At 38.2% G+C, this 24100-nt stretch overlaps 2 protein-coding genes across 2 annotated transcripts in view; both read right to left on the bottom strand.

Moving 5' to 3' along the window:
- The window catches only part of LOC134206665 (zinc finger protein 436-like), a 34141-nt gene extending 20519 nt beyond the window's left edge, over positions 1-13622 (bottom strand). The window contains exons 1-2 of the mRNA XM_062682392.1: positions 13366-13622; positions 12091-13105 (exon numbers count right to left, since the gene is read on the bottom strand). Coding sequence (XP_062538376.1) covers positions 12091-13105; positions 13366-13494 — 1144 coding nt within the window. The 5' untranslated portion in view covers positions 13495-13622. The remainder of the gene's footprint in view (positions 1-12090; positions 13106-13365) is intronic.
- LOC134212727 (uncharacterized) lies at positions 261-1853 on the bottom strand. Its single transcript, XM_062690827.1, has 2 exons — positions 978-1853; positions 261-914 (listed from the first exon to the last, which is right to left on the bottom strand). Exons 1-2 carry the CDS (start codon positions 1851-1853, stop codon positions 546-548), a joined length of 1245 nt encoding a protein of 414 aa, XP_062546811.1. The 3' UTR covers positions 261-545.
- Positions 13623-24100: the final 10478 nt, after the last annotated feature.

Raw genomic sequence — 24100 nt, 5'->3', positions numbered from 1 at the left:
AAAATTAACAAAAATAATTTGTATCTCCTTACAATTTGTTTTTCAATTCACCCGGAAGTACTCCACTTGAATGAAGAAGTCTGTAGAAACATATAGGTTATCTGGATTTAATAATACTAGATGTTATAATGTCCATTTTACCCCAATTTCCCATTATAATTGATTTTTTTTTACTATGCGAAAAATTGAATGCAAATGCGTAAATTCTGAAACACCACGTATAAAAGACTTCAACGAAAATCGTGATTTTTACGTACCCTACCTTTTTTAAAAACCGCCTTAAAAACGGTTTTTCGCTACAGAAAAACCGCATAAATTTAGAAAGCCGTGTGAATCCTTAAATCCGCGTAAAATAGTCGCGTAGAAAACGATTCACGTAAAGAAACAGCATGAAAAGCGACCATAGTGTACGTATCTGTTGATACTACTAATAGTTACAATTAGGTTATTGCTGCTATGACGTTTACACAATGATAAATAATAGTAAAGAACAATCTGTATTTGGAACATTTATTCTGTATCTCATATGTATAAACTCATCCATTTCAAATACTGTCGCTATCTTCGTCGTCGCTTAAATTGTCTTCACTTTCACTATCACTACTATCGTTTTCGTCGCTTCCGGAATTTTTGTCACTCTCAGTATAACCGTAATTGTTTGTTAATTTAATTTCTTCTTTTTCTTGATCAAAATATTCTATCATTTCGATATCACATTTTTTTTCAATTTTTGCACGATATGACTGATACGCAAGATATGACATCTTCGGATCGGACCAAGTTAATGCCTCCCTCATCATGTCCATCAAATTATCTTCAGCTGAAGTTTTTCTTGAAAGGTGCGGTCTAGAAAATTTGTGGCGTTTGTGGCATCGTTCACCAGATTGTTCATCAACAAAATTCATTGTATATGGCTATAATATGGATATATAATAGAAAATATAGTAGTTAATTTTATAACACACTGAAAACCTCACCAATTTGTCCACAAACTCCGCCAGATGACTATATTTATGTATGCATGGGGGTAGCTTTTTAATGAATGGAAATTCATCAAAAATCTGCTTGCTCAAAATTGCCCAAAGCTCCTTCACTTTTCCTGATTTGAGCTTACGGGATGAAAGTGCAAGGCTACTAATGATTTTTAAATTTTTTACCAATCCAGCATTTATATTGAGAGTTGATGCAAATTGCTCCGAGTTTTCAAGCAATTTTCGCGCCATGTTACCATTATTAGAACTACCACATCCTCCAATTTTCGGGCGGTTTATGTTCATATTAAAGTACTGCTCTAATTCATCTGCCTGAGAGCGCGCTTCTTTCCTCACTTCAGGATGAGTTTGGGCAGGATTACCAGGAACAGCCTTCTTCGCCGCATTTCGCATTAGCCACTCTACCGCGTTTAACCTGCTGTGGAAGAATGATGGACCAATCATTTTGTTGATGCCATAATAAGGTGGACACAAAGGGCAACCATGGGTATTCCGGTTACCCACTATTGCATTTGCTGCTTTTCCGTCGATCATCGAGTAGATAGCCTTTGCACGCACCTGTAGAGTGACATTATCGATTTCAACATGTACAGGGTCTAGATTTATCTCGTCAATCTCCTCAAAAAACTTATTATACATTTCACGAGTCAAATCATCCGTTTCTTTAGTCCAGCACATAGTGCGCACTCGGCAGAATGTATCCGACTGTGGATTCGGAACTATGTATAGAGTTTGATTGCTAGTTTCTAATCTCATGCTCATATAATGTTCAGTGAACAGGGAATCATCATGTGCCAGGAATTTTGCTTGATTGTAGTGACTGAAGCCGGTTGCAGAGTCTGGACCCGCCGAAACGTGCATTACACATTCCACTGATCCTTCTACAGTTTTGGCATCCAGTTTTGCTCGAATATCCTCGAGGTCCATAATTCTTTTGACATCGGCTTTTAACATGTCTCGAATCGTAACTTGTGCCGACAAATAACCTTTTGATTCATTTGGTTTCTTAATTATGGGAATGATACTATTTCTATAATCTATTATATCCTTCCAAGGTATGAATCTTTGACCCAATTCTTTCTTCATAAAAATAGCAATATCTATATATTTGCGTTTAGACAGGCGAATCGTGGTTTTCAACATAAGGCATTTTTCAGCCGAAAGTTGTTCTTTCTCCGGGTTTAATAATCTTAATAATGCCTGCTTTGCCCACGCTTCATTATTTTTTCTCAACAATTTCAATATGCTTTTCGTAGCTGAACTTCCATTCTTATACGCAGCTGTTTCAGCAGCTCTCAATAGTGCTCCCAAACAATGATTTCGAGCAAGGTTTTGAGCATGAGATTGTTGGGATCGTTCTTTCAGATTATTATAATTCATTGGTTTTCTCCCGCGAGTTTTAAACTCAGATGATGCAGACTGAATAACAATTGGCTTCAGTTTCTGATTCTTTTGAAGCGGTTTTCCCGATGATAATCGAGTGCTTGGCTTCAATGAAGGAATCTTAAAACAAAAGAAAAACAAATAATATTTTTTCTGTATCATACAATTCATTGAAAGGCTTCCAAAGCAACATAGTCCTAAGTAGAAAAACCAAGTGAATGAAAAAAGAACTTTCAAGAAGACTTTCAATACCAGGTTCGAAATCTTGTAGTAAACCAAAACTTCAAGGGCTGGACAAAACGAACGCGAAGGAAAAAAAATCAATCAAATCAAAATTCGAATGGTCGGAACTAAATGAATCGACTTATTTATTTCTGGCAGCATTCCACGATAAGTTTACTTAAATTATCACATGGGTTCTCACTTTATATGCATGTGGAATTCATCAAAGAACCCTAGTGATTGCTGTTCAAGAAAGCTTTTGTCTGCTGAACAAACTACTTTTTCAAATTAAGGTTAAGCATAAAGAAATAGAAAAGCATGGAAAACCCAAACCCATTTTCTTTAGTGAATACTGCTTAGCAAATATAATGGGTTAGTCATTTCAAATAATTTCCATATTCCATCGAAGTTGTAGATTGCAAGAATCAATTAATTGTTTGAATAGCTCTAGTATACGGACTATTATGGACTATTCATTCTTACCACAAATGGTGAATCCAACCAAGCGCTTTTTCTTTGGAGAAACCTCCCTTTGCTCCCGATGTTTTTCCAATGAGACTCAAACTTCCGTTTCCACTCATTGAAACTATGCTGAATAACTTTCTCTGTCTCTGCTAAGTTTTGTCTCAAATATTCAAGAGCATATTTCGGTTTCCTATTCGTCACATAAATATCAAAAACGTCCCGATTACAAACCATATCGAATTCGTAGGAAATTATACGTGTCTATGAACGCGTTATTGAGACTGATGTAGGCTAAAATAATGAGAAATAATGAAAATAAATTTGTAATTAGCTCACAGCTAGTTAAATACATACCTTCAGAACGCTACTGTACTATGAATATACTTTTATACTACACAGTTTATCGATAAAAGAATACTAATTTAGCCGACTGCGAAAAGATCAATTACTTTCAAAGAGGTTCAGCTCGATAATGATAGAAATTTAAATAGCATCCAAAAGTTAGTGCTTCTTGGTCAAGGCCACATTTTTGGTACTTCTATTCCACGATTATCTTTGATTGTGAACAGCGCGCTACCTACCAAATAGGTGAATATGCATTCGATAAGTCAGAAACATGTTCCGATTTTTTTCAACGAGAAATGAATCGTTCCGCCTAGTTGTGATAATGCCTTTCTCGCTTTGTCGTTCAATGCTAATTTACCATTCTTTTCAAAGTATTAATTTACGTTCGAGGTTAGCAGAAAATCTGGATTTCATTTCAACTATATTTTTCTGGAAACAGGAGATTAAATCTGCAAGCCCAATATCATTATTGCGATGAAGCAAAATAAGAGATAGGTATGAGAAACAGCTCACTTTCAACTTTTACCAAGCAAAAGTGATACATATATTTAAAGTGTAAATAAAAAAAATATAATTTTATTTGTTTAATTGATTTGTTATTAAAACTATCTTTACTTGATACAAGTGAAAATTGACTGGGTCAGATATATGTGGATCTTACAAATTTCATGAGTTGATGCGTGTTCGATGACAGATGAGAAATAGCGGAATGCTATACTGAGCAGATTGTTTAACGGATTTGAATCAATTTCATACCTTTATAAGTACAAGAGGAAATCGCCAAATGTAGAAAGTTTAAAATTGTTGCCTATTGTTGAACATCCATAAGAAATGCACGTGTGCTCAATAATAGACAAAATTTTAGCCGTTTTAATTTAACGAATTATCCTAATTATGTGTTGAAAATGTATTGTGATTACGTTTGCATGACTGGTTCAAGCCCATTTCTATCGAAGCATTATCAAGGTCAAAATAAATTATTTTGAATGTAGTATAAGGGTGATTTTTCTATTTAAAAGTTCATTCGCAATAAATTCTGTTTCAAAAGAGTTTTGCATTCAATTTTTCGCATAGTAATAAATAAAAAAATCAATTATAATGGGATATTGGGGTAAAATGGACATTATAACATCTAGTATTATTAAATCCAGATAACCTATATGTTTCTACAGAATTCTTCATTCAAGTGGAGTACTTCCGGGTGAATTGGAAAACAAATTGTAAGGAGATACAAATTATTTTGGTTAATTTTTTATATCAAAACGGGGAATCAGGGCAAAATGGGCACTATTTAGTTTTTAGGTTTAAATAAGTCCCTCCATTCAATTCCCCATACTTTATTCCATTAGAGAAGCCATTGTTGACAATTTGTTCTAGTATTGTGACGAAAAACTAGGTAAATTGCGATGAAAATCGTATTCAAATGGGGAATTTGGGTAAAACGGGCATGATACTCATTCGTGCGGCCCTCGAAACCATTCTTATTCGATTCCTTGGACTTTTTTGCGTCAGGACAACTAATTTTATTAGAACAATCTCGTTGCGTTCCTGAGATATGCAATTCTTTGTCGCTTTATGCATATTTTTTCCCACTGTGCGCCGACTGGAAGATGCCACGGTGAAACGGTCCTTCGTTGAAGAACTGGAGACGCGTGCTGCAGATATTCCGGAAGGTGGCAGCGTGGAAGACCAATGGACCGCCATCAAGAATGCCTTCATCACCACCAGCGAGAACAATCTGGGCGAACTAAGCACCCAGAGAAAACAATGGATCACCGATGAGACCTGGAGAAAGATAAAGGAGCGAAGAGAAGCCAAAGCCGCGATAGAGCGATCGAAAACCAGAGGAGCCAAAGTCTTAGCCCGTCAACGATACGCGGCTCTTGAGAAGGAAGTAAAACGTTCATGTCGACGGGACAAGCGAGCGTGGGCAGACTCTCTGGCCGACGAAGAGCCGCAGCAACCGGGGACATTCTCCTCCTCTATGATATCTCACGACGCTTAAGTGGGGCGAAGATGAATGCAACGATGCCTGTGAAAGACGCGAATGATCAGTTATTGACCGACCCAAGTGACCAGCTGAAACGCTGGTTCGAGCACTTCGAACAACTTTTTCAAGTGCCAGCCAGGCCATCACCACCTCGGCATGATCTGCCTAGGATCCGACGTATAACACGCGTCAATACCGAAGCTCCATCACTGCTAGAGATTCAAACAGCCATCCAAAGCATGAAATCGAATAAAGCCCCAGGGGTCGACCGCATATCAGCCGAGATGCTCAAAGCTGACCCCATGACATCCGCTCAACTACTGCATCGTTTATTTCGTAATATCTGGGACACCGCAACTTTCCCGGTCGACTGGATGCAAGGTATCTTAGTGAAGGTGCACAAAAAGGGTGACCTGACTGTATGCGATAACTGGCGAGGCATTATGTTGCTGTGTACCGTTCTGTCAGGCCTGGTAGCGGGTCACTTTTTAGTGACTTGGTCACTTTTTTCGGGTCAGTCACTAAAAAGTATCTTTTTCGACCTCAAGTCACTAAAACTAAATTGGGTATACAATAATAAGAGCTGGATGGGCACAGCGGATTGAGGATCTAAATATATTCACAAAGCCAATAGCTGACTCGGCTGAGTTATGAAAACTGTTAAACTCTACACTTTATTAATGGATAAAGTGTAGAGTTTAACAGTTTTTAATGGAGGTTTTAAACTGTTGAATATTCATATTGATCTTTTTAATTTTAGATACATTTCCTGTTGTTTCGGGGAAACAAACACGGAAACAAATCCCTTACCGCTTTCATGATTTGATCATGAACTCATGATCCTTCTTATTTCATGAAATCATGAATATGACTCATCATATTGACTAAAATCATGAGTCATAACAACCGCAGTCATGACCGTGATTCATGATTGCGACAGGCGTTACGTGTATCTGTCAGATCACGAATATAACGTTTCGTCGTCCATTACGTATGCAAAAGGGTTTTCCCTTTTTTTGATTGATTGATTGATTTGTATTGATTTGAATTGATTTGTAAGTAATTCAATTATTTTTTTAAATGTATAGGAATGATAATATTTTAGTTACCAGCATTAGGCTTGCTATTGCAGAAGAAAACGGACTACCGAGAAAGGCGTTTGCGTCGAACCAACAGACCCGCAATTCGTGCTTCCAGTTGTCGGTGGTTGGAAAATAAACAATTTAAAATGCTGAACTGGATTCCATCTATCCTGGAGAATCTTGTTTTATCTACAATGATCGACACTAAGTAATATGTACGAGCTACTAGAATTGTCAGTCAGAAGTGTCAACCCTGGAAAACGCTCATTTTCCATGCTATCTCTGCATAATGCAAATTTGGTGGGTATCATTTCATTTTTCATCTAATTAAAAGCATTAAGGGCCGATTTCTTCACCTTTGCATAGTGCTTTAACTCGGTTTAAGCGTATGGGTAAGCCCCGCTAAGAGTTAAGCGGAGGTGAAGAAATTGGCCCTAAGAGCAAGAAAACTTAAACAACAGCAAAAAACGGTTGGAAAATACGAACACTAGCTGTATAATCTTGCGGTACGCGTTGAACGAAAGAATGTCCCTGATTTAGGTTTGAACTGGGAACATTAAAAAAATGAATCTTTGATGGCCTCAAAAGGCCATTTAAATTCATAAATTGAATATCGATTTGATGGCAAATTTATCCCACCTTCATAAAAAAGCTCCCATATTCATGAGTTAGATTCATGATTTCAGGTTAAAAGACTCATGATTTCAGATTTGATGACTCATGATTTCATGAGCCCAAAAACGTCGATAGTAAAAATCGTAACGCATCAACGCGTTATGGTTGCACAAATCATAAAACGAATCATGAATTCATGATCCAAAATCATGGTGTATTTTCATAACATGAAAATGTGCTATAATCATGAGTCAGTTTTATGATTTTCGGGAATGGAATTTTACCCGTGTAATGCTCATTAGCGCATACCCAAAACAAACAAGCTTTTCAGATTTCTTTATAACAAACACTGTTATATTTTGAAAAGTAGAATAAAAATACTCATTTGCTTGCATTTCTTGCTTAGATTTCTTTCAAAGTTTCTTTCAAGCCAGTGACGCAATCCAGATAGGTGTCCCGTGTTTGCAGGACGTTTGCTGGTCACATTAGCTCAGATAAATACTTAAGAATTTTTCAAAATATATTCTGATTTAAACATTTGAAACTGCATAAACTTTGGATATTTCATCGAGGAAAATCGGTAATTTATTAGTTGGTAGTACGAGCTTCGTTTTAAGGCTTTTTAAAGTCCTGAAAAAATTCCGTAAGCTTTAAAATAATTCTTGGGTTTCAAATTTATGAACTTATGAATTAATTAATAAATTAATAAATTTATGAATTAAATCTATGTCTAAAAATTAATTATATAAATTTCTGTCACAAAAAGTGCTATTTTTAAACACAAGCGAAGATTTTTCGAATAAGTTCGAATACATTATAAACATTATTGCACATTATTCTGTATGCAGGGTGGCCACTGAACCTGGAAAATCGGGAATCAGGTAGAACCGGGAAAACCGGGAAATAACCGGGAATTTGATTTTTAGTTTTGTTTCGATAGACTAAATGCAAGCTATAATCAACTAATTAACTTCTTGTCTGTTTTTTAAAACAATTTTTCCGATAATTATTTACATTTTATTTAAATTCTAGGATTTCTGAAATGCTGTTTGAATGAGTTTTGTTATCAAATTGTTATAGTTTTTTTTTATTAAGATGTACATTTTTATAAGGAATTTTTATGAGCTCAGAAATCCCAATTTTTCCGTGGTTTCTCAACAGTTGAATAATTTCTTCGTTTCCAGCATAACAACACAGAAATTCCTTGACAATCATAGGTTTTAGAAATCACGTCTCAAGAATTATGTTTACAGAGTTTATCAATCTTTTAAAAAGATTTTTTTTGATGTTCTGGAAGATTTTGCCCTCAGTATTGAGGGTTATGAGTTTGAGTCCCATCAAAGGAAAGTGGTTACCTCCAATACACTTTTCAAAACAAAATCTTTCACATGATGTACATATTTACATCGGAGATTTTCAGAGAACTGTAAACAAATAGAAACTCAGTATGACTTGCTCCAAAGTTGTGCTTTTCCAGAGGTGAAGAGGGTGGAAAATTTTAGAAAAATATGAAAACGAATTGAACAAAACAAACTTATCAGATTTCACTTGTCAATTTCCTTTTCATCGGATTTGTTGAAAAATGTTTTAGCAATTCATATTTTTTTGGAATTTATTGCCCCTCCAAATTGAAATTTTCGACCAATAGATATTAGGAGGAGCAGTGTTGGTAAAATCACTCATAAATCTCAATCAACGAGCGCTCCCGTGCGAACGAAATCGTCTGCGATTTTAAAGGAATGCATCACGCTTGAATTTTTCATGCCAAAACGCATCATTTCACTCATTTGCCATTTGGGGGCAATTTATTGCTTATACATAAAAGAGTGTCTAATATTTTATGCGACAAACGTCAATTCATTGTTTTTAACGAAGGAGAACAAAAGAAAAGCTACGATGATTCAACTCATCCATGAGTTTTTAGGTGCTGAGTTGGGTGCGTTTCAACTCACGCTTGATTTGAATCATCCATGAGTTTTGAGATTTTGAGTTTTTACCAACACTGAGGAGGAGACATAATTTTTCAAAAAATTATTTGTTTCAGCCTTATTAACTTCAAATAAAAGATCATTTCTGTCACGGCAAATGAAATTAAAAGTCACTTTTTGGTCACTTTTTCTGCAGATAAAAGTCACTATTTGGTCCCTTTTTTCGCCAGTGTTGGTCACTAAACTCACTATTTTGAGCAGCATTCATCGCTACCAGCCCTGTTCTATGCAAAATTATCCTAGCCCGGATTCAGGAGAAGATCGATGCGACTCTCCGGCGGCAGCAAGCCGGATTCCGTGCCGGAAGATCCTGTGTGGACCATATTGTCACGCTCCGCATAATTCTGGAGCAGGTCAACGAATTCCAAGAGTCCCTTTACTTGGTATTCATTGACTACGAAAAAGCTTTCGACCGTCTCAATCACGAGAATATGTGGGGCGCCCTGAGACGCAAGGGAGTTCCTGAGAAAATCATCGGCCTTATCGAGGCACAGTACGAGGCCTTCTCGTGTAGAGTGCTGCACAATGGGGTCTTGTCCGACCCTATCCGAGTCGTAGCTGGTGTGAGGCAAGGATGTATTCTATCATCGTTACTGTTCCTCATCGTAATCGACGAGATTCTGGTAGATGCGATTGACCGTGAACCAAACCGCGGGCTGTTATGGCAGCCTATAACCATGGAGCACCTAAATGACTTCGAATTGGCGGATGATGTTGCACTCCTCGCGCAACGGCGCTCTGATATGCAGAGTAAGCTCAAAGACCTTGCCGAGCGCTCCTCTTCGGCAGGTTTAGTCATCAACGTCAACAAAACCAAATCGTTGGATGTAAACACGGTGACTCCTTCCAGTTTCACAGTAGCCGGGCAACCAGTGGAGAATGTTGAAAGCTTCCAATATCTTGGTAGCCAAATGGCGTCAGACGGCGGTACCAAGATCGACATAGGCGCACGGATCAAGAAAGCAAGGGCTGCCTTTGAGAGTTTAAGAAATATCTGGAAAAACAGGCAGATAAGTGAACGCACCAAAATACGAATTTTCAACTCTAACGTGAAATCTGTGCTGTTATACGCTAGCGAAACATGGTGTGTATCAGTGGAGAACACTCAACGGATGCAGGTGTTCATTAACAGATGCCTGCGGTATACAATTCGGGCCAGGGGCCGATAGCAACAGAAATTCGGGATCGGAAGTGGGGCTGGGTCGGCTACACTCTACGTAGGGGCGGAAACTAAATCTGTAAACAAGCATTAGACTGGAACCCAGCGGGACATCGCAGCAGAGGCAGACCCAGAGGCTCATGGCGGCGAAGCCTCAATAAAGAAATAAAAGAAGTCGACCGAAATCTAACCTGGTAACAGGTTAAAGCGATAGCCGGGCAACGCTCAGGATGGAAATCTTTCAAGTCGGCCCTTTGCACCACCGGAGGTGTCAGGACCCATAAGTAAGTAAAAAAGTAAAATCTCTTCCTGGAGATCCGTAGCCCTCGTTTCCCGGCACACCGCCATTTAGGTGCTCTTCGTAGTGCTGCTGCCACCTTTGGATCACCTCACGCTCGTCCGTAAGAAGATTTCCGTTTATGTCCTTACACATGTCAGGCTGTGGCACGTGGCTCTTACGTGAACGGTTTAACTTCTCATAAAGATTCGCAGGCTTTTGCAGGCGCTTTTCCGAATTTTGCCTATTCCGCGCCGGTTAGTATCTCCTCTAATAACTGCTCACACTCGCCTTCATACCAGTCGTTTCTCTAATCCGGGGGCACCGTGCCAAGTGCAGCGGTTGCGGTGCATCCAAAGGCAATTTGAATATTTAATAGAGAAACTACGCCTAGCTGCTAAATGCGCACTGCAATAGATGCGGACATTCCTAATGCCAGAGAAGAATTTACCGTCGATTAGAGCTTGGTCGATTTGGTTTTTCCGTTTCTTGGTTAGGGGACCTCCATGTGGCTTTGTGGACATTGTTGTAGGGGAAGAAAGTGCTTCGGACTACCATTCCGCGAAAGGGTGCAAAGTTTATGCATCGTTGGCCGTTATCATTCGATACGGTATGCAGACTGCACGGTCCGATCGCCGGTCTGTACATTTCCTCCCTTCCTACCTGAGCGTTCATGTCGCCGATGACGATTTTGACGTCCCGCAGTGTGCATCCATCAAAAGTCATAGCATAGAACGCTTCTTTTTATCGTCGGGTCTTCCTTCGCGTGGGCAGTGCTCGTTAATGATGCTATAAAGTTGTAGAAACAGCCATTTATCCTTGCGTTGATTGACTGCCATAAAATTCACATTAGTGATCAACCAAAACTTGTTTGGGAAACATTTTGTGCACCCATTGCTAAAATATAGCTCACGATTTGCATTTGAAGCAGCACATTATAATTGCCTACCTTACGGCTTTTACAAACGATTTTATTGTGAGTAATGCACCAACCTTTCATGGGCTAAAAAAGCATCCACCACCAGAGCTAAGATTAGGAAATTTTGCCTATTTCGCTCGAAACTTTTGATTGCTTGAATAAAAGATTATGCACAATGATTGTTTTTGAATACTTGGGGTAATAAGCAATAGTTAGCAAACCGTCTGGTGGCATAGTGTTTATAAGAGATTCAATATATGACTTACAACGATAGAATAATGTGCTTATCCACAGCATATTAGGGTAAGGTTTAAGTCATATACCCTTCTGAAGAACATGATACAATATTGTTCATCTCTCTTCTGTTTGACGCATCAAAACGACGGGGGTTGTTTGAATGCAGATTTTGCTTTGATTGCAGCATGCTTTAAAATTCAAGATCAAAAGTTAAATTTTAACAACTTTCACTAGAAATGCTCATAATTTCCATTGATATAGTTCCAGAGTACATAAACATCACTTCTTTTTGAGAATTGATAATGTTTATTAAGCGTTGATGATCAGTAATTTGATCAAATAACATACTTTGTCTATAAATAAGTATGTTATTTTTTGTCTATCTATATATGAGAATGCTGAATCAAAACACTCACCTGTATGAATTCTGATGTGCATGTTGTGCGTCGTGGTCGTGGTGGACACCTTACCGCAGTATGGACAAACGCACGTCTTGCGGCGATCGCGTGGCTTCCGCTTCCGTTTCTGCTCCTTCGGCAGGTGAATTGTCTTGTGCAACGCTAGATGGGCCGGTGTCTTGTAACCCTTTTCGCAAATGTCACAGATGAAGTTTCTGGTATCGATGTGCACCGCATAATGGTAGCGCAGTTTTCCTTCCTTGGAAAAACCTTTTCCGCATTTATCGCACACGAAGGGTAGGTTTTCCGTGTGCACATCTTCGATGTGCGTCCTAAGCCCCAACTGAGTGGCATACTTTTTGTCGCAATCCGAACATTTAAACGCCCGGATACCGCTGTGCAAAACTTCATGGTCGTCCAGGCGAGACTTCCTCGAGAAACACTTCGAACATTCCTTGCACTGGTATTGCGTTTTGCCGTGGACAGTTTTCTTGTGGGTATACAAATCATACTTTCGGACAAACTCCACACCACAAACGTCGCACTCGTTATGACCCCGGTTTCTTTTCTTCCTCTTTCCGGATATGGCCTTTTCGAACCAATCGGAATCATTTTCGCTATCAGACGCAACCGATTTACCATCATCATCCTTTTTTTCGATGGTAACTTTTTCCTCTTGTTCCGACTGACTGTCTTCTCTGAGTTCGATCTCCACATTCGGAGAAGAAAAGTCTTCCTCGTCCTCCGGTATAGGCTGCTCTTCTTCCGCAACCGGTTCGGTTTTTACATAGACCTGTTCGGCCGATAGGATCACATCCGTTGCCACCTCATCTCTCTCCTGCAGGAATCGACCGTAGTTGAAGGGTGGTGCGGATATACCTTCATCTTTTCCCGCGTTGGTCTTCACGTAATCAATTTCATGCCTCAGTTTGGCGTCCGTTATCTCGCATTGTATCTTGAAGTTGTAGGCCTGTTGCACGATCTGATGACAACGATTGCAAATTTTTCTCGGTAGTTCATCATTTTCGTGGATCTGAAAGGACATTTTGATTAAACTTAGTAAAAATTTACTGATTTTGATGGAAGAATACTCTTAAACCGCATTCAATTCCAATGTTAATCAAACAAAATATTATATATTGTAAAACGCTACTAATAAATCCCTGAAGCTGAGCGTTAGAGGATGATTTAATAATTAAAAAATGTAATTAGGTACGCGTGTTAACGATTTCTTGGCCTATCCAACTTCGATGTTGAATAATCAGCTTGGTTTTTGCTCGGGTTGATGCTTACCACAATGTTTGCACAAGCTCGAATCTTTGGCAGCAAATTCTCATTCTTTTCGGCGTAAAGCTCAATCCAGTTGTGGCTGGCTTGTTTTGGTGCTTCACATAACCGACAGATAGATGTGTAATAATCCATTTTTGGATCTAAAATTTAAGGCTTAATGCGGGCACTATAAACGAAAACAGAAAATTTTAATTACTGACTGCAACTACGAAAGTTCTTTTCACACAAAAATGTCGACCGAAGCAGATGCGATGCGACTTTGTTTGTGTTCATTTTTGACAGTTGAACTAATGATGATGATATGATGATCATGATGATGAAACCGATGAGTACACGCTCGTTCAGGTAAACTCAAATTTTAGTCAGCTTAATTCAATATCGAAAAAAAAACTGGGTCAAATTTTCCACGGCAGGCTGTTCCCGAATAGAAATGAATCGCCCGCATAGAAATAAATCGTATGCTGAATATTTAATATTATGTATTCCATTCCGCTTGTAATCATCATTAGTTGTACGATACATGTGCAATCATATGATTAAGTTTTTTACCGCCCTGATCATACCGTGGACCCCCGGTAATATGACCGTTTTTAATCTGAACACTTTTTAATTTGAACCCCGTTGGTTTGAACATCGTTCAAATTAAAAATGGTTCAAACGTCATTTACCACGTGGAATCGAGAGAAGAAAAATGGAACATCGTGAATTGGAACGAGAATCAAAACAAACCAGCAAAGAGAGTAGCCAGAAACCAGTTTTTCTGATGCTTATAGAGTAACCAGAAGTTCAAATTAAAAATGAACCCCGTTAATTTGAATGAGGTACCGTTCAAATTATCGGGGGTCCACGGTACCAAATTATTAATAGATTGTACATCTCATAATAAAGATACCTGGAATGAGAAATGAAAAATATTCTTATGAGAAAAAAATCATACATGATATAATTTGGGTAGCTTTTAACACCCGACTGCACAAAAAGAAAGTTTTCATTTTCAGTGTTGAAGCAGGAACTAATAACCGGGACATGACACTAGGATTTTTTTCGTGTTGCGCTTGAAGTCTCCATCGGTGTGTAGAGTTCTAGGTATACAAATGAAAAGACGCTAAGCCAAACGCTGTCAGTATTAACTTTTGCGCGTAAATTTCTCGCCGTGCACAACTGACAGCATCGATGTTTTCGTTTTCTGTGGATCTGTCATCGCGTAGAAAAGGAAAATGGTCAACATCATCAATCCTTCCGTTCCGTGCTTCTTTGCGGGTTCCCGTATTACCACCGACCGGATAGTACCGTTCCGGGGAGCATGGACATTGTAGCGCGAGTATCTGCGCTCTGCGTAAACACTATCAACTGATCCTGATTGTTCAGAAGAATATACACTGCCATATACAAGAAGGCAGAAGTGGACCACTTCACGCGACTTTCTGGGGCTGATGTCGGATCAACTGGATGATGGAATACAGTAAGTCGCCCATATTTTATTTATTTGAAAAAATCAATATTAGCTATGCTTGCAGTACGAGTAAACAAAAATCATGCCGGGAAAACCCACATTTTCAGCGGTGGTCAAGTTCAGCAAGCAACGATCGTCGTATGTGGTGTTGGATTGGAACCAGTGCGAGTCCGACAGTGGCAACACTTGTGCAAGCCTCATCAATATACAGGCCGGACGCGCCCAGCCTGTGGTCTCGACCCCAGCCCGAGTCAACAGCAAATTGTGAAGGCCATAGTCGCAAGCCCTTCAAATCAGAACATTATCACCCAGCAACATTATCCAAACAGGCACGGTAGGACAGGCAGTACAAGTGCAAGCAGTCGTGCAGAAGGTCTCAGTTGCTACGATTAATACTAGGGTAGGTGGCCAGGTCATTAAGGTGGCCGCCGGAGCTAGCAGCAGCAGGCTATTCTGACTGAATTGCAAAATCAACAGCGCTAAGCTGCAAGCCCAGTGCGATTGCAAACGTCTAGCGGATCATTAGCGTAGCGATCGTAACAATACAGCAACCTCAAGCGGTGGCATCCGCTACCAGTGCAGCCGAACTGCAGCAACAGACGAAACAAGTTGTCACAGCTTGCACATCTCAGGCGTAACAGGCGGAACGCCTTCACTGTCATAAGACGACTTAAGTATTCAGTGTCTGACTGTATTTGACTAGATATAAAGAAGACAATTGCAAATTTTTTAATTACTTTATTCACCTATACAACTAATTGTCTTACAGTGAACGTTCGCTAATTGGGTTTTTTCTAGTTGGGGCGCTTTTTAGTTGGGGTTCGCTAATTGGGGCGAAACCCAATTAAAAAGCAGCTAAACGTCAGAATGTGATGTCAAAAACGCGTTGACGTTTTGTTTCCGTGTTTGGCGGGATCGATATTTTCTGGCGCGTAAAATTTTCCTTTGTTCAATGCAAAAGTAAACAACATTGACGCTTGTCAAAACGCCCCAATTAGCGAACTGCATTCGCTAGTTGGGGTGAGGTCGTGCCCCAATTAGCGAACGATCACTGTATTGCTTAGGTAGAAACTTGAAGAGCCATGAGCTGCCGTATCCCTAATCTAGTTATTTACATACTCCTCCACTTAAATAACATCGAAAATCTCGGTTCTTCCAGGTAATTTCAAGACTGACGACTGACACTTTCGAACGAGTGCGATTCATTCAAATCATCTCCCCATTGCGTAAACGAGAATGCGCATTAACTTTCGTTTGAAAGAACATTCAAAAGTAATCAGGGTTTAAATCCAAAGGAGAATGAGAAAATCTCTCACTTATGTCTGTATCTTCTTCTTCTTATTGGCATTACATCCCCAACACTGGGACAGAGCCGCCTCGCAGCTTAGTGTTCATTGAGCACTTCCACAGTTATTAACTGCGAGGTTTCTAAGCCAGGTTACCATTTTTGCATTCGTATATCATGAGGCTAGCACTATGATACTTTTATGCCCAGGGAAGTCGAGACAATTTCCAATCCGAAAATTGCCTTGACCGGCACCGGGAATCGAACCCAGCCACCCTCAGCATGGTTTTGCTTTGTAGCCGCGCGTCTTACCGCACGGCTATGCCTGTATACACTCTCGACAGGTAGCATACCGTGACTCGTGAGAGACGTTTCTCGGTAGTTTTTACGATAATGAACTGATTCGGGGGGCTACCACCCATGATAAATTACTTTGAATAAGCCCCAATTTCGGAGGCCCCGTTCTGATGATGCATTTCAACTTGTTTTACACTGCTGTGCGAAAAAATATGGTCCCCAACATAAAATGAGCGAGAAAAACGCGTTTTAATTATAATAATATATTAACGTTATAGTTCCTTCCCCTCGGATATGTTACCTTGCCGCGGTGGTCGGTCCATTAGCACTGAGATGGCAACCAAAGACATATCCTGTCGTGGTGGTATCACATGTTGACTATTTTTGTTTGGTGCCGCGTTACATATCTGGCATTGACGCACTAATTTACGGCATTTGCATGTGATCCAACGGACATCGTGTCTTGGAGCCTTGAATAGTAGTGCAATCAGGCAGAGGCCTTTTCATCAGTGATAATGATGTGAAATCTCTTCTTTTCGGCAATACTTTTCTGATGCGTTCCCTGTGACGATGAGTCGTAGCCACGCTTATACTTAGCTAGCTAGGCATTTATTGATACACAATGTATTCAAGACATGGAAATGACTACTGGAATCACTGAGTAGAAGTTTTTTTAAAACTAGGAACGTGGTGCCTGTCGTGACGCCTACTCGCGAAATTCAAACTTCGGCTGGCAGTTTAAAAATGCCAACCGCGATAAACACCAAAACCGAACTATCGCCTTCAAAAATCGCCAAAAGAATGACACTAAAACTCTTTCGTGGAAGCATCAATTCTGAACCCAGCTTCGGCTATCAAAACCGAACGGTCTTTTTCTCGCGCAATACATTATACGTATCCGTTCGTTACCTTCACTCCTCCAACTTGATCAAATCCTATTGCGAAGAGTCTTCATCCTTCCTTCTTTCCCAAACACGCAGTTATTGCCTAGCCTAACAGCAATGTATTATCCGTTCTCTCTCTCACCTACACGAAGTGCCACCACCAACGAGATTGGTGGTCGGTGCTCATTTGCTGTCATCAATTGCTTCGTCGATCATCAACTTATATGATTTCCCTCGCTTAATGATGATGATGATGACGACCGTAGATGCACTGATATAATTCCTTTCACATTTTTTTTTGTTCGTTTTTTCTTCTGATAATCTCATATACTACAATACCCGTCACCTCCACTCCTTTCGTAGTTTCTATCACTAGAAGCTTTGCATGCTTAGATATTCAATAATGCCCAACCATGATTATGATCATTAAACACCATCTTATTGCACGCTATATTCTAGTTTCAGGAAAAAATCCCTTCAAATTCCACACATATTAAACATATATCTTTGTGAATCAAAATCAATTACGAAATTAAACCAAATACAATCTAATTTTAATCCAAATACAATACAAATCTTATCTCAATCCAACTCTATTTCAAATCTAATCCAAATCCCATCCAGACTCAGATCAAATCCATTCCAAATATAATCGAATTTCACTTCACTTCACTTCACACATTCAGTTCTAATCCGAATCTTATCAAAATTCAATACAAATCTAATTCAAAATTAATCTATTGAATCCATATTAAATCCAATCTACATCTAATCTAAATTTAATCCTTATTCAATCCAAATCCGATCCAAATACAATCTAAATCAAATCAAAGTTTAATCCAAATCCAATTTAAATCCAATTCAAATCCATTCCAATTCAATTCAAATCCAATCCAAATCAAATCAAAATCCAATCAAATACCAATCCAAATCCAATTCAAATCTAATGCAAATCTAATGCAAAACCAATCCAAATCCAATCCACATCTAATCCAAATTCAATCCATATCCAATCCACATCCAATCAAAATCCAATCCAATACAAAACCAATCCAAATCCAATCCGAATACAATTCGAATCTAATCCAAACAAACCAAATCTAATCCAAATCCAATTCAAATCGAATCCAAATCTAAACCAATCTGAATCCAATCCAAACCAATCCAAACCAAAACCAATCCAAATTTAATCCAAACCAATCCAAATTCAATTCAAATCAATCCAAACCCATCCAAACCAATCCAAACCAATCCAAATCTATTCCAAACCAATCCAAACCAATCCAAATCCAATCTAAACCAATCCAAACCAATCCAAACCAAACCAATCCAAACCAATCTAAACCAATCCAAATCGAACCAAACCAATCCAAACCAATCTAAACCAATCCAAACCAATCTAAACCAATCCAAACCAATCTAAATCCAATCCAAACCAATCCAAACCAATCCAAACCAATCCAAACCAATCAAAACCAATCCAAACCAATCCAAACCAATCCAAAACCAATCCAAACCAATCCAAACCAATCCAAACCAATCCAAACCAATCCAAACCAATCCAAACCAATCTAAACCAATCCAAACCAATCCAAACCAATCCAAACCAATCCAATCAAACCAATCCAGATCCAATCCAGATCCAATCGAAACCCAATCCAAGTCCAATCCAAATCCAATTCAAATCCAATCCAAATCCCATCCAAATCCAATCCAAACCTAATCCAAATCCAATTTAAATCTTATCCAAATCTAATCCAAACCCAATTCAAATCGAATCCAAATCTAAATCCAATACAAATCCAATCCAAATCCAAAACCAATCCAAATCCAAAACTAATCCAAATCCAATCCAAATCCAATTCAAACCAATCCAAACCAAAACCAATCCAATCCAAACCTAATCCAAATTCAATCCACATCCAATCCACATCCAATCCAACATCCAATCCAAATCCAATCCAAATCCAATCCAAACCAATTTAAATCTTATCCAAACAAATCCAAATCTAATCCAAACCCAATTCAAATCGAATCCAAATCTAAATCCAATCTGAATCCAATCCAAATCCAATCCAAATCCAAAACTAATCCAAATTTAATCCAAATCCAATCCAAATTCAACCAAACCAATCCAAACCAATCCAAATCCCATCCAAACCAATCCAAACCAATCCAAATCTATTCCAAACCAATCCAAACCAATCCAAACCAATCCAAACCAATCTAAACCAATCCAAACCAATCCAAACCAAACCAATCCAAACCAATCTAAACCAATCCAAATCGAATCCAAACCAATCCAAACCAATCTAAACCAATCCAAATCCAATCTAAACCAATCCAAACCAATCTAAACCAATCCAAACCAATCCAAATCAATCCAAACCAATCCAAATCCAACAAAAACCAATCAAACCAATCCAAACCAATCCAAAACCAATCCAAACCAATCCAAATCCAATCCAAAACCAATCCAAATCCAATCCAAATCCAATCCAAATCCAATCCAAATCCAATCCAAATCCAATCCAAATCCAATCCAATCCAAATCCAATCCAGATCCAATCCAGATCCAATCGAAACCCAATCCAAGTCCAATCCAAATCCAATTCAAATCCAATCCAAATCCCATCCAAATCCAATCCAAACCTAATCCAAATCCAATTTAAATCTTATCCAAATCTAATCCAAACCCAATTCAAATCGAATCCAAATCTAAATCCAATCCAAATCCAATCCAAATCCAATCCAAATCCAATCCAATCCAAATCCAAAACCAATCCAAACCAATCCAAACCAATTCAAACCAACCAAACCAATCCAAACCAATCCAAACCAATCCAAACCAATCCAAACCAATCCAAATCTAATCCAAACCAATCCAAACCAATTCAAACCAATCCAAACCAATCCAAATCGAACCAAACCAATCCAAACCAATCCAAACCAAACCAATCCAAACCAAACCAATCCAAACCAATCCAAACCAATCCAAACCAATCCAAACCAATCCAAACCAATTCAATCCAAACCAATCCAAACCAATCTAAGTCCAATCCAAATCAATCCAAACCAATCCAAACCCAATCCAAATCGAATTCAAACACAATCCAAACCAATCCAAACCAATCCAAACCAATCCAAACCAATCCAAACCAATCTAAATCCAATCCAAATCCAATCCAAATCCAATCCAAATCCAATCTAAATCCAATCCAAATCCAATCCAAATCCAATCCAAACCTAATTCAAATCTAATCCAAACCCAATTCAAATCGAATCCAATCCAAATCCAATCCAAATCCAATCCAAATCCAATCCAAATCCAATCTAAATCCAATCCAAATCCAATTCAAATCCAAACCAAATCCAATCCAAACCTAATCCAAATCCAATTTAAATCTTATCCAAATAAATCCAAATCTAATCCAAACCCAATTCAAATCAAATCCAAATCTAAATACAATCCAATTGCAATCCAAATGCAATCCCAATTCAATACAAATCCAATCTAAATCAAAATCCAATTCAAATCCAATCCAAATCCAAATCCGATTCAAATCCAATCCAAATCTTATCCAAGTACATCCAAATCTAATCCAAACCCAATTCAAATTTAAATACAATACAATATAATGCCAATCCAAATCCAATGCAAATAAATTTCAATTCAAATGTTATCCAAATTTAATCCAAATTCGATCCAAATCCAATCTGTAATCTCAAACGTCAAATTAAATCCGATCTAAATCTTATCAAACTTCAATACAAAATTAATTCAAATTAAATCCAAATCCAATCGTAGTCCAATCTAAATCCAATCCCAATTAAATTCAAACCCAATCTAAATACGATCGAAAACCAAATCATATTCAAACCAAATCTAATCCAAATCCATTTCAGTACAATCTAATCTAATTGATATTAAATTTATGCCTTTACAACTATTAGGTTGCTTCCTTCCATCCGGGAATTTTCGTGATTCTATACCTTCGCTTCATTTTTAGTAGTAATTGTTTCTTTTCCCACTTAACGTGTCCACTTGTTAATGTATAGGTATTCACATATTAAAAAAAACCTGAGTTCTCATGCTACTTTACCATCTTTCCATTTTAAAAGGAATCCAAATGTTCCTGTTTCCAAAACATGGGAGTCCTCATGCTCCTCTTCCATCTTCCTTTTTTTTCGAATAGGAATCCAAATGTTCCTATTTCCAAAACATGGAAGTCCTCATGCTCCTCTACCATCTTTCTTTTTCTTGAATAGGAATCCAAATGCTCCTATTTCCAACATGGAGTCCTCTTGCTCCTCTACCATCTTTCCTCTTATTTTGAATAGGAATCCAAATGTTCCTGTTTCCAAAACATAGGAGTCCTCATGCTCCTCTTCCATCTTTCCTTTTTTTTCGAATAGGAATCCAAATGTTCCTATTTCCAAAAACATGGGAGTCCTCTTGCTCCTCTTCCATCTTTCCTTTTTTTGAATAGGAATCCAAATGTTCCTATTTCCAACATGGGAGTCCTCTTGCTTCTCTACCATCTTTTCTTTTATTTTTGAATGGGAATCCAAATGTTCCTATTTCCAACATGGAGTCCTCTTGCTCCTCTACCATCTTTCCTTTTATTTTGAATAGGAATCCAAATGTTCCTACTTCCATCTTTTGACCAATCCATTTATTTCCAAGGGAGTTTTCTTTCTCCACAGTCAAACAAATATATTTTAAATGGCGCTTTTCACGCAAAGTTACCTGATTGAATCCTTTACACCAACAAAAACCGTTACTAACTAATTATCCTACCGGCTGCGCCAATTGTCGTGACGCCTACTCGCGAAATTCAAACTTCGGCTGGCAGTTTAAAAATGCCAACCGCGATAAACACCAAAACCGAACTATCGCCTTCAAAAATCGCCAAAAGAATGACACTAAAACTCTTTCGTGGAAGCATCAATTCTGAACCCAGCTTCGGCTATCAAAACCGAACGGTCTTTTTCTCGCGCAATACATTATACGTATCCGTTCGTTACCTTCACTCCTCCACTGTGGAAAAAATCTGTATATAGTTTATGTGTGAGCGATATAGATTTTTGCAATAGCTTCAATCTAATCCATTTTATGTGTGGGACTTATGGAAAATGTATAAGCGACGACACATATAATTTATTTATGATTATCAATTCGTATTATTATATTTGTAGATAAAATTGAATGCATTTCTTTAATACGATTTATTTATAATATTCAATATACATATATTAAAATATTAACCTTCAAAATATACAAAATATAAAATAAAAATATAAATCAGAACTCACTACATACTCGATTTTTTCATTACGTAATTTATTCCACAAGATTCGAACACAATGCAATAGACAGTGAAAGGTTTAACAGTTGCCCCATGGGGCATACCAATTCTTTTGAACCTGTGACTGCCATTTCCGTCCCGCTACTCCTGGGGCCATATCGTATAATATAACTGCGAGATCAAACCTAACAGGAACAGATAAATGGTGCTTATTTTCGCCAAGCCGCCGGATGCTTCCAAGTTGTCCACTAGCGCTGCATCTAGTAGTCGTCACTCAAACTCAGTCCGCTCGCCTTCCATCGGAATCACTTATTGTTTTCTATCGTCTTTTGTCCTTTCGCGCTGCATCAGGATCACTGATATTTAACGCCTTTATTCCACTCGCACTGCATCCTGATGTATGAAGAAAACAGAAAATGTTTATAGGTTGAATAAAGATTGAATTCATTAAATACTATGAAGCCTACCTGCAAAAATATTCATTTTCGGCACAGCGAAATTGATCAACAGGCGTCTACTCGCCATTTTTTTTCTTCTCGCACTTCTCATGATTCGTACCGCCGCGCCGGCACGGAGCTGGTATCAAAGACATGTTCCAACATTTTAAGTTTTATGTGTGAGATGTTATGGTTTTTGACTATTAGTCGCCACATATATTTTTGAAAGTGAATGCAATTGTTCTCCATAACTCAGGCTTTTTAAGGGTATATGTATATTTTTGAAGATCATAGAGCCTTAATAAAATGTATAACGAATGGTTTCTGGTTGTTTTATGTGTTGTTACACATGTTAAAAAATATTGATTTTTTTGTAGTGTCCAACTTGATCAAATCCTATTGCGAAGAGTCTTCATCCTTCCTTCTTTCCCAAACACGCAGTTATTGCCTAGCCTAACAGCAATGTATTATCCGTTCTCTCTCTCACCTACACGAAGTGCCACCACCAACGAGATTGGTGGTCGGTGCTCATTTGCTGTCATCAATTGCTTCGTCGATCATCAACTTATATGATTTCCCTCGCTTAATGATGATGATGATGACGACCGTAGATGCACTGATATAATTCCTTTCACATTTTTTTTTGTTCGTTTTTTCTTCTGATAATCTCATATACTACAGTGCCAGTCTTATTTTGTTATGTCTCACTTCGAAGAGCCATAATAAAAATACCACACATTATAATGGTGGTATATGAACAATCTTATGACGGCTTCATTCTCGATAATTTTTACTAATAGTAGGGAATAGGCGTGATGAAGCTTTACTTTGCCACCGAAAAGTGAATCCTATAGCTGACTCATAGCTGATCATTAGTACTTTATAGATATTGACAGTTTAGAAACGATTAAGCTACTTCTTAGAACATAATAATAGTCTTAGACTACCTTGACAAAGGAATAACAATAAAATAGACCAAATGCACGATTAGTTTCCACTTTTTACAAGACCTAACTTACATTGTGTTTGATAGTATTGACACAGAACAAAAACCATGAAGAACCAATAACTTA

The sequence above is a fragment of the Armigeres subalbatus genome, chromosome 1 (genome assembly GCF_024139115.2).
Source record: "Armigeres subalbatus isolate Guangzhou_Male chromosome 1, GZ_Asu_2, whole genome shotgun sequence".
Classification (NCBI taxonomy): domain Eukaryota; kingdom Metazoa; phylum Arthropoda; class Insecta; order Diptera; family Culicidae; genus Armigeres; species Armigeres subalbatus.
This window is presented reverse-complemented; position numbering and strand designations above follow the sequence as displayed.